This window comes from Lepisosteus platostomus, chromosome 5 (assembly GCF_059453375.1).
Source record: "Lepisosteus platostomus isolate fLepPlt1 chromosome 5, fLepPlt1.hap1, whole genome shotgun sequence".
Lineage (NCBI taxonomy): Eukaryota > Metazoa > Chordata > Actinopteri > Semionotiformes > Lepisosteidae > Lepisosteus > Lepisosteus platostomus.
Window position 1 is genome coordinate 21,979,542 of NC_142615.1, and position 14,725 is coordinate 21,994,266.

A 14,725-nucleotide genomic window follows, 5' to 3' on the forward strand; every position below is an offset into this window, starting at 1 on the left:
TCAAAAGGCTACGTCGAGGTTTTTCAGGTTCTGCTTATGCTTAACACGGAATTCACACCATGCAGTTGAGTTCTATCTGTACACCACATAGATAATCTGAACAAAATAGGGTAATACAGATCACGCATTTAGTAGCTCACGCAGCGAATACCCTTGAATACAGGAGAAAAGGCACGGTTCACATCTGCGAATCATCACCTCCGTCTTTAGAGACAGCTACATCAGATCTCAGTTTCAGATCTCCTTTATTACAGAGTAAAACAAACCTGAAAGTTGAAGATTTTAAGGACACTTGTGTTTTATTGAACAGTGTCTTAAACCTGAAAATGTAATTTGAAAAAAAAACCGCTATTAGACATTAGCTGGTGCCTTTTGTAACGATTTGTTATTTCATGCTGGAAAACAAAGGAAACAGACCCAACGTTCGCTTTCAGGTGCGGTTCATTACATAATCTATTACTGAAGAGCCTGATTAAAATTTACACGAACCAGCTAGAAGTCGAACCTACAATCTTAAGATCCGAAATCAGATGCGTTATTTATTAAAACTCTAGTATATCACATAACCTGAATTCCCCCATAGTGTGCTCAGCGCCGCTACTAGTAATACACCGCCCCGTCTAAAATTTCAAAGTGAGAAACGTGTATTTTCTGATTTATTATGAGTTTTAAAATATAATATATTTAAATCAGACAAAGGGTTTATATTTCGCACTGAAATTCCGATTGATTGAGAATTCAAAGAAAGACTGTTTTCTTCCACAATACCGTGAAATTATCACATCCACCAGACTCTCCAAGTTCTCCAGACCTTGCTGGGTGAGCATTTGCTCCGTTAAATAAGGTCACGTATCGTGTTAAATCATTTCTTCTCAACACCACAGTTCCTGGTGCACGTTTTCTCTATGAAAAAAGACATTTTTCCCCTTGCACGATTTCTCGTTTTTTTATCAAAGCGTACAGAAAGAAGATAGAAGTAGAAACAGTGTCGCAAAAGAACTCTGTCGCTGTTGGGATATGTCAAACGCATTGAACATGAAAAATGCTAGATAAAAGTCATTTTCTCTTCGTTTCTCAGTGTCGGGGCTGCTACAGTACATCAGGAAAATAAAGTATATGCTCAATAGAGGGGTTGTCATATTTTGTCTGATAATCAAACATAAAAAACAATTATGGAATATGGACAAATTCAAACAATTTATGAAATATGAAATAGAAATCTAGCTTATCAGTGCAGAAGAAATACTGCCAGTTGGCAAGAAACGACAGCATTGTTTTTCTCTAACCAAAAACCTGGATAGGGAGATCAAAATCCACTTGAAAAAACGGCTAAGGTCGCAGGTGATTCACTCCTCTTGACTAGGTCGCGCTAGGAGGTGCAGAGAAGTTTATATCCGGCTGAAGAAACTCCTCTTTCTCAGCTCCGCTTCTCTATTGTTTTGAAGCTGTGGCCGCGCTAACGAATGACGTCATTATACTGCGCGACTCTGCATGTATTTCACCCACGTGTGGATGACTGAATAATTTTCTTTAAAGAAAGTTGTTGTTTTTCTTTAAAATAACTTCAGGTTCTGAATACGTAACGTCTTGTCGACTGTGTTTATGCTTGAACAGAGCACAGCCCTGACAACAGGATCTGTGAAGAATAAAAAATAAGTTGTTCTGTTTAAACTCCTGAAGTCAGCCTTTGTTTCTGACCGACTCTGAAGAAGGATGGCGGAGTGCTTGTTAAATCTGCAAACCCAGCTTGACTCTTTCATGCACGTTTTGCTCAAATCGATCGTGTATGAAGTGTCAGAAGTTTTTGGAAACAGGATGTGTGATTCGGAGGACGAGTTTCAAGACAAACTCCGCAGCGTCTCCCAGATCCTGGTGAGACGGGCCGTGTTTAAAATCACACAGTGTGTGGAGGACAGTGTCGGGAGTGAAATGGCGCAACTGAAGAAGGAAAACGAGAGCCTGAAGTGGAGATTGCAGCTGAGGGAGAAGGAGTCGGGAGCAGGAGGAGATCAGGAACGGACAGACTGTGTTGGACACACGCTTCCCTGTGAAGTCTCTGCAGAAATAAAAGAAGAAATGGACACAGAACTGCAGCTCTCAGGTCAGTGTGGTGACTTGTATGAAGTCAGTATGTGTGTTTAAAACCAGTGTCTATAACTTCCTCACTGGTGAGATTTTTTAAATAACAAACTTTATTTTAAAGAAAACATCTCGCAAGAGTAAACATTGTCGTTATCTAACAAACTATCAAACTGTCATCAAAAAGCTTTCCTCACTGGTGAGAATATAGTGGAGAGATGCAGAGTGAAGTGGGAAAGACTTGTGTGATGTAGCAACGGGATACTTTACTGGAAACTGAACTGTTTTGTCCGGTTACGGTGCTGAAAACACCTCGTTCACATTTAACAATTGTTCCACTGAATCAATTTGTAATCCAACATCATTATGAAACAACATTTATAAATATTGTATTGTAAACGTTGTATTGGTCTAGATTTTATATGTATACTAATGATTGTGTATATAAAAATTATTTCAATTGTATTACCGTCCTCCACGGTCTGTGTCTGTATTAACTCGTCTGGAATATTAATCCAGTGTGTCTGTATTAACCTCTCTCTCTAAGTGCATTGTTTATGTACTGTACTGTGCAGTAAGTGTGTGTGAATCAACCCCTCTCTCTCTCAGTGCAGTGTTAATATACCGGAGTGTCCAGTCAGTGTGTCTGTATTAACCCCTCTCTCAGTACAGTGTTAATGTACTGTAGTGTTCAGTCAGCATGTCTCTATTAACACCTCTCTCTCAGTGCAGTTTTAATGTACTGTTATGCCCAATCACTGTCTGTATTTACCCCTCTGTCTTAGTGTAGTGTTAATGTACTGTAATGTGCAAGCAGTTTGTTTGTTAACCCACCTCTCTCTCTCAATGCATTGTTTATGTGCTGTAGTGTACAGTCAGTGTCTGTATTAACCCCTCTCTTTCAGTATAGTGTTAATGCACGGTAGTGTCCAGTCAGTCTGTCTGTGTTCACCCCTCTCTCTTAGTGCAGTGTTGATGTGCTGTAGTGTCCAGTCAATGTTTCTGTATTCACCCCTCTCTCTCAGTGCAGTTTTTATGTCCTGTAGTGTCCAGTCAGTGTCTGTATGAACCCCTCTCTCAGCAGTGTTAATGTACTGTAGTGTTCAGTCAGTGTATGTATTAATCCCTCTCTTTCTCAATACCGTGTTAATGTACTATAGTGTCCAGAAAGAGTCTGTATTAACGTCTCACTCAGTGTAGTGTTAATAGACTGTAGTGTCCAGTCAGTCTGTCTGTATTCACCCCTCTCTCTCAGTGCAGTGTTAATGTGCTGTAGTGTCCAATCAGTGTGTCTGTGTTAACCCCTCTCAGTGCAGTGTTAATGTACTGTAGTGTTCAGTCAGTGTGTATGTATTAATCCCTGTCTCTCTCAGTGCAGTGTTAATATACTGGAGTGTCCAGTCAGTGTGTCTGTATTAACCCCTGTCTCTCTCAGTGCAGTGTTAATATGCTGGAGTGTCCAGTCAGTGTGTCTGTATTAACCCCTGTCTCTCTCAGTGCAGTATTAATATACTGGAGTGTCCAGTCAATGTGTCTGTATTAACCCCTCTCTCTCTCAGTGCATTGTTAATATACTGGAGTGTCCAGTCAGTGTGTCTGTATTAACACCTGTCTCTCTCAGTGCAGTGTTAATGCATTGTAGTGTCCAGAAAGTGTCTGTATTAACCTCTCTCTCAGTACAATGTTAATGTACTGTAGTGTCCAGTCAGTCTGCCCCAGCCCCCCACCCCCCGGAGAACTGTTAGTGTATGGTCTGTATAAATGCCTCTATCTCAGTGTAGTGTTAATGTACTGTAGTGTCCAGTCAGCATGTCTGTATTAACCCCTTTCAGTGCAGTGCTAATATCCTGCAGTGTCCAGTCAGTATTTATCTATTAACACTTATCTCTCAGTGCAGTGTTAATGTACTGTTATGTCCAATCAGTGTCTGTATTTACCCCTCTGTCTCCGTGTAGTGTTAATGTACTGTAGTGTGCAGTCAATTTGTCTGTTAACCCACCTCTCTCTCTCAGTGCATTATTAGTGTGCTGTAGTGTCCAGTCAGTGTCTGTATTAACCCCTCTCTCTCAGTATAGTGTTAATGCTCTGTAGTGTCCAGTTAGTCAGTGTGTCTGTATTAACCCCTTTCTCTGATTGCAGTGTTAATGTTCTGTGGTGTCCAGTCAGTCTGTATTCATCCCTCTCTCTCAGTGCAGTGTTAATGTACTGTAGTGTCCAGTCAATGTGTCTGTATTAACCCCCCTCTCTCTCTCAGTGCACTGTTAATGTAAATGTAATGTGATTGTGATATTATTACAGTAGACTTACTTTTTACATGGTAGTTAGGTTTCTGACAAAGCTAAATCAGAACACCCCCTTATACCCACTTATTCCGCTGTTTAAACAACCCAAATTGATCGTCAGTGTACTAGTACGCGTTTGTGTAGTTTAAAGCTTTTTAGATCACATGGCCTCAGCTATCACTACTATGCTGATGATACTCAAATATACATCCATACCAAACCTGACGCTGATGTGTCTGTCTCTATTATATTTAGTTGCATCTCCCATATAAAATCTTGGATGACTCAATATGTCCTTCATGTTAACTGTGACAAGACTGAAGTCATGCTTATTGGCACCACCCATCAACTTTGTAAAACCAATGCTGTAACTCTATCTGTAGATTTTCTTATACTTGAGCTTCAGTCTATATTGAAAAACTTGGGGATGATATTTGACGTTTGACCCATATGTGCAGCATGTTGTCAAAACATCTTTCATTCACTTCAAAAATATTGCTCCACTACGCCCTATGTTATCACAAACTGTGGCTGAAAAGAGTTGTCTAATCTTGAATCGACTACTGTAACGCTCTACTCTCTGGGGACTCTAAATCCACATTGAACAAACTTCAGTATGTCCAAAATTCGGCAGCCAGAATCCTGACAAGGTCTAGTGCAAGTGTTCACATTACTCCTATCCTGGAGTCCTTGCACTGGCTTCCTGTCAAGTTGCATGTCGACTTAACAATCCTCCTGCTCACCTATAAGGCTCTCCATGGCTTGGCACCTCAGTACCTGTCTGGGTTATCACCCTACTCCCCACCTCACAACCTTCGCTCTTCTAATTGTGTTCTCCTATCTGTCCCCAAGTCCGACTACAATCAATGGGTGACATGGCCTTCTCCTGTTATGCCCCCAAGCTCTGGAACTCTCTCCCTAAGGATATCAGAGAGTCACCTTCTCTAAACTCCTTCAAATCCAGACTCAAAACCTTCTTCTTTAGAAGACCCTTCATTGAACTATTCTTTACCCCTCTGCTCCTACTGTATTTAGTACCACCATCTACTGTCTCCTCTAACTGTGTGTTCTCATCATGCTTATTTTGTGTATTTTTTGTTGTTGGCATTCTGTAAAATGCTTTGAGAAGCCACCTTTAAAAGTGCTATATAAAATAGTTTTTTATTATTATTATAAAGATTTTGTCTTGTTCTGTTTACAGGTTCAGAGGCCAGTGCTCTCTCTGAGGCTTGGGAAAGGGCTCCTCTTGAACAGAAGCACAGTGAGGAGGAGTGGGGCTCCAGTCTGATGCAGGAGACAGAGCTCACTGCTCCAGAAGGGAAAAAGACTCTCAGTGAGCAGCACACAGAGAGCAGACAGATTGTTGAGGTTCTGGACTCTGTGCCCATGATGAAAATGGAGTCTGAGAGTGAGACACCTGGGCTCTTAGTATGTGATGATTTTACAAAGAAGATGAATAATCTGGACTCGAACAATATTACACAAGGTTGTAATGAACTGGGCTGTGTCTCTGTACAAGAGCACAGTGAAGAACTGGATGTCTCTAATCTTACAGAGCAGGACATGGAGCCCCAGTTGATTGACTGTACAGAGCAGCAGACTGATGTACCTGGTGAAGAGAACATTGTTGAGATACAGTACCGAGAGGAGAGTCAGTACAGGGAGGAGCAACAGCAGCTCCTACAGGGCTTGATAATTAGGCCTTGTTCTGTTCAAGTGGAGAGACTGTCATTGCACAGTCTCAAACAATCATGTAATCCCTTAGCATCTGATGACTTTACACACAGGTTTAATAATCTGGTTACTGAGAAAATTGTTGAAAGTTTTAATGAACTGGAGAGTGTGTTTGTTCTTGGGCAAAGAGAGGAACAACTGAATGAACTGGGCGGTTTTAGTCTCAGAGAGCTGGAGAAGGAGCCCCAGATGATTCACACTGCTGAGCAGAAAAGTGAGGGACATAATGAAGAAAACAAATCTCACTTTCATCACACAGAGCAAGACCATTCCATGGAGCATTTGCAGAATAAGAGACCACAGGACGATCAGGGGATGAGGAAGAATCACTCAAGGCCTTGCTCAGATGGAGTGGACAAACTGCCATTATGGCACATGGAGGAGCAGTGTTTCTGTCAGTCTAGCATTTCAAAACCCTATCAGCACCTTCACACAGGAGAGAAACCTTTCAGCTGTAGTCAGTGTGGGAGGAGTTTTAGTCAGTCACATGACTTAAAAAGGCATCAGCGCATTCACACAGGAGAGAGACCATTCAGCTGCAGTCAGTGTGGGAAGAGTTTTAGTCGGTCAAGTAACTTAAAAACCCACCAGCGCATTCACACAGGAGAGAGACCGTTCAGCTGCAGTCAGTGTGGGAAGAGTTTTAGTCAGTCAAGTAGCTTAATTATCCACCAGCGCAGTCACACAGGAGAGAGACCATTCAGCTGCAGTCAGTGTGGGAAGAGTTTTAGTCGGAAAAGACACTTACAGTCACACCAGTGCATTGACACAGGAGAGAGACCTTTCAGCTGCAGTCAGTGTGGGAAGAGTTTTAGTCAGTCATATGACTTAAAAAGGCACCAGCACATTCACACAGGAGAGAGACCATTCAGCTGCAGTCAGTGTGGGAAGAGTTTTAGTCGGTCAAGTAACTTAAAAACCCACCAGCGCATTCACACAGGAGAGAGACCATTCAGCTGCAGTCAGTGTGGGAAGAGTTTTAGTTGGTCAAGAGGCTTAATAGCCCACCAGCGCATTCACACAGGAGAGAAACCATTCAGCTGCAGTCAGTGTGGGAAGAGTTTTAGTCATTTACAACTTTTAAAACGACATCAGCACATTCACACAGGAAAGAGACCATTCAGCTGCAGTCAATGTGGGAAGAGTTATAGTCAGTCAAGTAGTTTAATAGTCCACCAGCGCATTCACACAGGAGAGAGACCGTTCAGCTGCAGTCAGTGTGGGAAGAGTTTTAGTCAGAAAAACCACTTATATTCACACCAGTGCATTCACACAGGAGAGAGACTTTTCAGCTGTAGTCAGTGTGGAAAGAGTTTTAGTCACTCGCACCTCTTAAAACGACATCAGCGCATTCACACAGGAGAGAGACCATTCAGCTGCAGTCAGTGTGAGAAGAGTTTTAGTCAGTCAAGTGACTTAAAAACCCACCAGCGCACTCACGCAGGAGAGAGACCGTTGTAGCAACAAGGTTTATTAAAATACAAGAATTAAGTTTGCTGCTCCCTTGCCAGTCCCTCTCTCTTTCACCTCAGTGGTGCTTGATACAGAGTCCATTCAATTTGGTTCACAATTAAGGTGTTTTTCTAGCCGATAGAGTGTCCTGCTAAGGAACAGCTCCCAAAAGCTGGTACACATCAACCACCTTAACAAATGTCATTTCTAGTGACTAAAAGTCTGAGATTCCAAGGGAAAATGTCATTCAAAGTTGGTTTATGACCCTAAGGTCAGAGTGCATTATTACTCATCATCAGCCAATCAGGAACTGGTAGGGCAGGTTAACCCCACGTGGGTCTCTGATCCCCATAAAACTTTCAACCAATGAGCGACCTGCAGTTCCTCCAGGTCTAAACAGGCAACAAAGAGCCCCTGGGCCGGCTGGACACCTCTCGAGCACAGTTCCCAAGAGCAGGACATTCTCACAGCGCGCCTGCTGGACTTTCAGCCTTGGAGCACCTCCTGAACATCCTCCGACTTGGTCCGGACCTCCACGTAACGGCCACTGTGTCCGAGTGGCAGGACTTTCCTTTGTTCTAAGAGTCGAGGGCGAAAGTTGCCAGTACGTAACCAAAGGATCCACCCGAAGTTAGCATCAGCAGCAAGCCTCATGAACAGGTCGGAACTGTGGACAGCTGAATAAGAATTCAGGACTAGCGCTTCATCAGGAACAAACCGGTCTTCATCCTGACCTGCTGGGACCCGCAGTCACTTTTCCTCCTGTGCACAAACTTTGCTAGTTTCAGCCAACACTAACTAGCTGGTCTTCAGAGAGCCCACTGCTAGAGCATTGCAGGAATCTCTCAGAGCCAGAGAGTGCCGATTGGACACAGGAACAGCCTGCCACTGCTTCTTTGTGTCCACGGGAGATCTGAATTCCCACAGATTGGATGAGTATTCAACAATTCAATTGTTATCCCAACCAGTTGATATCAATTTAATTCCTATGAGTGATGTACTTGTTTTGAGTATCTAGTGTAGAAGTTGTTATCCAAGTTCATTTACGAAACGGTCTAAATGAATGATATACTGAATGTATGTCCTCTTGGTATCTGTAACTCTTCATGATTAAATATATACCTTTTGTATTCTGCTAATCCTCACGATAAGATCTGTTACAGATGCAGCCATTCAAAATGGGTGAGGTATTTCGCGGCATACCCCGGTGGGCGTGTCACAGTATCACGCGGTATCACGCATTTCACGTGTGTCACGTGACTAACTATCCGGCGTCGCCTTGTAAAACCGCCAGGGGGAGCTTAACCTCTCATGTACAGCATTTGAGCCTTTAATTTTGAACTGTGTATTACAGCATGTTAATCATCAGTCATTAAAATGTTGGTATATATTATGAAAGCAAGATTGCTCAGTTGGACAGAAGTACACAACCTACCTTTATCAGAAATATTTATGCATCAAAGCCTTTACTGAAGATATTACTAATAGTATTAATAATGGATGACTTTGGACAAGCTGTATACTCAAAGTATAATTTCTTTAGCACATTTGTACAAGCACTTGGAATCTGTCCAAGCCATACTTTGTCAGGCATTTTGTTTTACTTCAACGGGGCATAAAAACTTCCTTGCTTTTAACAGGGCGTTTCATAATTTCTAGCTACGAAAATGATTTAAAATGCGACACCTATCATTCAACTAGAGCTTAAAATATCACAAGGAAAAATACACACCGGTATTCCATTTCTCCCTAAACATTGTAAGCTTCGAAGTCTTTAACTAACGTGATACCGGAGTCAACAAGCATACTTTTAGAATTTGATTAAAAGGGAATATAATATGGAATCGCGTATCTAAAGAATTTAATAACGGTATGATTATATCCGTGTACTGCGGCAGGACTGTGTAAGGCTGTTTCGCCTACCTGAACATGCGAGCTGTCTTGTAGCCTACTGGTCTAGGTGCGTGACTTCCAACTGGTAGGTTGTGTGTTCGAATCCAGCTGGTGCTGGACTTTTATTTTAACAAACATTTCTTCGAAAAAATAGGTAAGCGATATTATGGACAATCAATTGACTTTTATATTTCAAAATATCGCAACATGATCGATATTTGCGATATTTTGAATATATCTTCCCTTCTGACAGTGGTTCCTGCTTCTATTGTGTGTGTGTGTGCAACAGTAAATTGTTATAGAGAAATGGAGGCGGGACAGTATGCGTTACAATATAAACATTTATATTGATTTAAATCGTGTTCTGATTTAAATCGCAAACGCGTGTTTAATTATGTGTTTTTTAATCATGATCAGGCTAATGCATTTCTACATTTTCTGTATGAACCAGCTTAGAGGTTCATACAGAAAGACAGCTTGTGTTTAAATTGAGTGTAAGGTAATTTATGCTTCTAAAGTCATGGTCAGTATTGTTGTACTGTGCTGTACTGTGTCACATTATTTTATAGCGTTTTTATTGCGTTATTAAATCCGGTGGCGCTGTGTTAGTTTCCTGACTCACATTATTTAAACTGCGACACTGATCATTCATCTCTAAATAAACTTTATTTTATATAGCATTTTAAGCGAATAGGTAATTAGATTGCTCATAAACCTAATCACTTTTTCTTCATAAACACAGCGTGATTGCTCTTTGAAAATGCTTTTCCTTTATTTTTAAAGTAGGCTCAGATTTCAACTATAGATCGTATTATTATAAACTTTCTTGGAAAAATGTATTTTATGTAAACCATGTTTGCTATTAATTCATTTAGGGCTAAAATACGTTCATTGTCTTCTAATCGAGTCGAGTTGACATTGGAAGCCTGCCACACCCGGACCGTTAACGCATTAGCACGTCAAAGCCCATTGAGCCAGTATTGGCTTTAGTATCCCCCCCTTCTCCCCTCAATTCAATTCAATTCAAGGTGTTTTATTTACATGACAGATGGGTACAAGCAGTGTTGGGTACTGTATGTATATTGTAACGCTTACGGCAGACAGGCACTGTGTAGGAGCCGACGCACCAGAGCAGCGCCTGTAATTTTTATATTTATAACTTAGTTTTTAAAATTAGTCAAGCAATACGAAGCATCTCCTTTTACTTAGTGCCTGAGCATACTGCAACGCGTGTGAAGCCCATAAACGATATTAATTTTGGAACTTAAACATACAGTATATGGCTGGTCTCGGTACTTTAAAGAAAACATACACACCAGTATTCCATTTCTCCCTAAACATTTTAAGCATCGAAGTCTTTAACTAACGCGATACCGGAGTCAACAAGCATACTTTTAGAATTTGATTAAAAGGGAATATAATATGGAATCGCGTATCTACAGAATTTAAAGACCAGACAATCGCAAACTCGTTTTCAATAAAATTATTTTATTCATTCAGCAGTTTGTGAGAGGGACATCCAGCAGGGAGAGACACACACACCGGTTTTCATTGACAACATTGTTTTTTTTTCAATTCCTCTTGTCTAACAGGAATGTTTTGTTTGTGGACAGACTGTTAGACAAGAGGAAAAGACTGCCTCCTCCTACGAAGCATTTCGTTGATCCGATCACGAATTCTTTTCCAGTCGTACGCAGCAAGGGTTGAGAATCTCCGATTCACCATCGTACTAATGGTTTCCCGGAGATTGGGTTAAAAAAAAACAAAAAACATACTAACAACTGTGCCATCCTACTCCTTAGTTAATACATTTTATTATTCATAAACAGTTAACATTGTTAGCAAAATATTTTGAATTATATTTAACCCTATTTTTTCTTTAGTTTTGTATTTAACTTATTATATGATAGTCAGACTTAATGTATATTTGAACAATGAAAATATATTTTTACAAGATTTTACATTAAGCACTTAAAATTAATATGGTTAATAATAGTAAACTGTAACATGCTGTAACAAGATCGGTTACAAGAAGAAAATGCTTTCAGAGAAAATGTTTCAACCAAACTTATTCCCACACACCCCGCCCCCACTACCATTAGAATATACACAAACATTTTAGCGTTTCATTCTGAGCAGAAGACTCTCACACCTGAAGAGTGCTGGCTGTGACGAATTAAACCGGTTTTACAGGTTTCAATCACAGACCATGTGACATGGGACTCAGTAAACTACAGTAACACCGTATTTGATAACGCTTTAAAAACGCTATAAAATAATGTGACTTGGCACAGAACAAGTTTACAACACAGTACAAAGGTAAATGCTGACCATGACTTTAGAAGCATAAATTGCCTTACACTCAATTTAAACACAAGCTGTCTTTAGCCCTCTAAGCTGGTTCATACAGAAATGTAGAGATCTAGGCTCAGAACACACAGCTTCATTAGCGAATACATATGCAGGACAACTGGAGAAGACGTTTTACAGAGGATGGATTTTTAGAAACATCCCATCAGACATCCCATCATATTCACAACGTGAAATCTAGAAAATAATATTACGTAACCAAAATCCGCAATATGGAAACAGAACCTGTGTAATTGTTGATAGATGATGTACTCGTAACATTTTTTCAAGACGAACTACAACATTTAAAAAATGACTTGTATGTACTTGATATCTCTAATCAATCCACGGGTCCCAGCACAAAACGAAAGTAAAACGCATACCGTTTCTCGCTTCTTATTGCTCAAAAGTAATTTGACCGTATGAAATGCATAATATAAACCTAGAAACATATACGTGAGCAGTACTTAAGCACTGTAGTATCGGTGTTAAGACATACCTCTCAAATACTGTAAATCAAGTTAAAAATATCTCAAGACCGATTCTGGTCGTAATGAAACCATGCAAGGGAGTTTTTATGTCCGTTGCAGTTCTTTTGCAACATGAATATAATTATATCGTTATTAATTTCTTGAGATACGCGATTCCATATTATATTCCCTTTTAATCAAATTCTAAAAGTATGCTTGTTGACTCCGGTATCACGTTAGTTAAAGACTTCGAAGCTTACAATGTTTAGGGAGAAATGGAATACCGGTGTGTATTTTTTTCTTTAAAGTACCGAGACCAGCCATATACTGTATGTTTATGTTAAGATTTCCCTTCAGTGGTAAAATTAGATATGAATATTCAATACTTAAACGGGCACAGTTAAGACATTAAATATACATGTACATATTGTATACAGTACAGTTTGCATACGGTAATATGTTTATGTTACGCGATTAAAAAATAAATAAATAAAACTGGAAGGTCCAGCACCACCATTATGTTTATATGGTTGTTTTTGTTGGTTGGTTGTTATTATGGTTATTAATAATTCGATCTATAGTTGTAATCTGAGCCTAAATAAAAAGAAAAAGCAAGTGATTAGGTTTATGAGCAATCTAATTACTTATTCGTTTAAAACGCTATATAAAATAAAGTTTATTATTAATTTGCTGGACAGAGCGGTGAACATTATTATGCATAAGACAAAGATAACGATCCTGATCAGTTTAGAAATCTGTGTACGCTGTAAGGTTTTTACTTCTTAAACTTTTAAAATACACGTTTTGAATGGAAAGAATCCTCTTCCTGGTATAGCACGCCAGCACGTCTTTTTTCTCCAATCAGAGGGGTGTCAGATGGTGTCAGCCAATCACCATTCTGCGTTGGGTAGCAACGGGTGACTGTTCTCAGGCGGAAGATGTAAACAGCTTAATGTTCGTGTTAAATATTTTTTTTTAATTAAAATTCATTCTATACAGCAATCGCATATTTGGGTACCGTTTCATAAAACTTTCATGCTTAAAATGTTTAGGGAGAAATGGAAGACTGGTGTGTATTTTTTCTTTAAACTACCAAGACCAGCCATACACAGTACAGTTTACATACATACAGTAATGTTTTAAATTAATATCGTTTATGACCTTCAGATGCGTTATGCTCCTCTTCTTTTTATGCTCAGCTACTAAAATTTCCCTTTAGTGGTAAAATCCATATAAATATTCAAAACTAAGCGGATTAAAATGTGCACAGTAAAGACATTAAATGATTCAATCTTTGCACTACCAACCAATGCACCACGAGTGCCCCTGTCGGTCATTTTGGCCAGCCAATCACTTGCCCTGCGGTATGCTCCGGTAGCCCGCGGTGGCTTGTGGGTAGGTTACCGTACCGCGGGTTTTTACCGCGCATTTTGAATGGCTGCATCTGTATGTTTATATGCACATTTTATGTATTAATAAATGTATCCTCGTGTATTAGTACCCGTGTGTGTGCGTTGTTCGAGTTATCCCGCAAGGCTGGATTCTAATACCATCAGATTACAGATTAATGTAGCCAATTCATAGAGGGGTTTTAGTAGGAGGCCATGATTAGTAAGGGCCAATTGGAAATTTTGGCCAGGACACCGGGGTTACACCCCTACTCTTTTCGAGAAGCACCCTGGGATTTTTAATGACCACAGAGAGTCAGGACCTCGGTTTTACGTCTCATCCGAAGGACGGCGCCTGTTTACAGTATAGTGTCCCCGTCACTATACTGGGGCATTAGGACCCACATGGACCACAGGGTGAGTACCCCCTGCTGGCCCCACTAACACCTCTTCCAACAGCAACCTTAGTTTTTCCCAGGAGGTCTCCCATCTAGGTACTGACCAGGCTCACACCTTCTTAGCTTCAGTGGGTTGCCAGTTGTGAGTTGCAGGGTGATATGGCTGCTGCCTTACCCATCATGGCCTCCTAATAACCCCCATCTCTGAACTGGCTTCATCACTCTACTCTCCTCCCCACTGAGAGCTGGTGTGTGGGGAGTGGACTGGAGCATCATCATCCAGGTGGGGCTGCACACTGGTGGCAGTAGTGGGATCCCCATGACCTGTAAAGACCTGCACACTGGTGGCGGTAGTGGGATCCCCATGACCTGTAAAGCACTTTGAGTGGAGTGTCCAGAAAAGCGCTATATATATAACACCTCCGGCTGATGAATCTAAGGTAGAGAGAGAAAGAGAGAGAGAGAGATCAGGCAGGAGAAATGGAGGAGAGAGGTGATTAAACTGACCCATGTAGCCTCACACAAACTTAGCCCCTCAGTAGTCCAGGGGGACAGCAGAGGACATCGGTGCCCTACGAAGCTTCTGTCACAGTCAGGGAGACACACACACACACACACACACACACACACACACAGGTGGGGCTGGACAACACAGGATGTTTAAGTTGCCCTTTCCCCAC

General features: G+C 40.8%; 1 protein-coding gene across 1 annotated transcript; it reads left to right on the top strand.

The window, feature by feature from the left end:
- Positions 1-1,492: 1,492 nt before the first annotated feature.
- On the top strand, positions 1,493-8,700 carry LOC148664910 (uncharacterized). The gene is made up of 2 exons (XM_088631576.1): positions 1,493-2,101; positions 5,563-8,700. Exons 1-2 carry the CDS (start codon positions 1,714-1,716, stop codon positions 7,554-7,556), a joined length of 2,382 nt encoding a protein of 793 aa, XP_088487702.1. The 5' UTR covers positions 1,493-1,713; the 3' UTR covers positions 7,557-8,700.
- The last annotated feature ends 6,025 nt before the right edge of the window (positions 8,701-14,725 follow it).

Bases quoted from the DNA above. Each gene is read 5' to 3' on its own strand.
- LOC148664910 (XM_088631576.1), top strand. From the start codon at position 1,714: ATGGCGGAGTGCTTGTTAAATCTGCAAACCCAGCTTGACTCTTTCATG. The intron at 2,102-5,562 runs GTCAGTGTGGTG...TTCTGTTTACAG, and splicing joins CACAGAACTGCAGCTCTCAG to GTTCAGAGGCCAGTGCTCTC.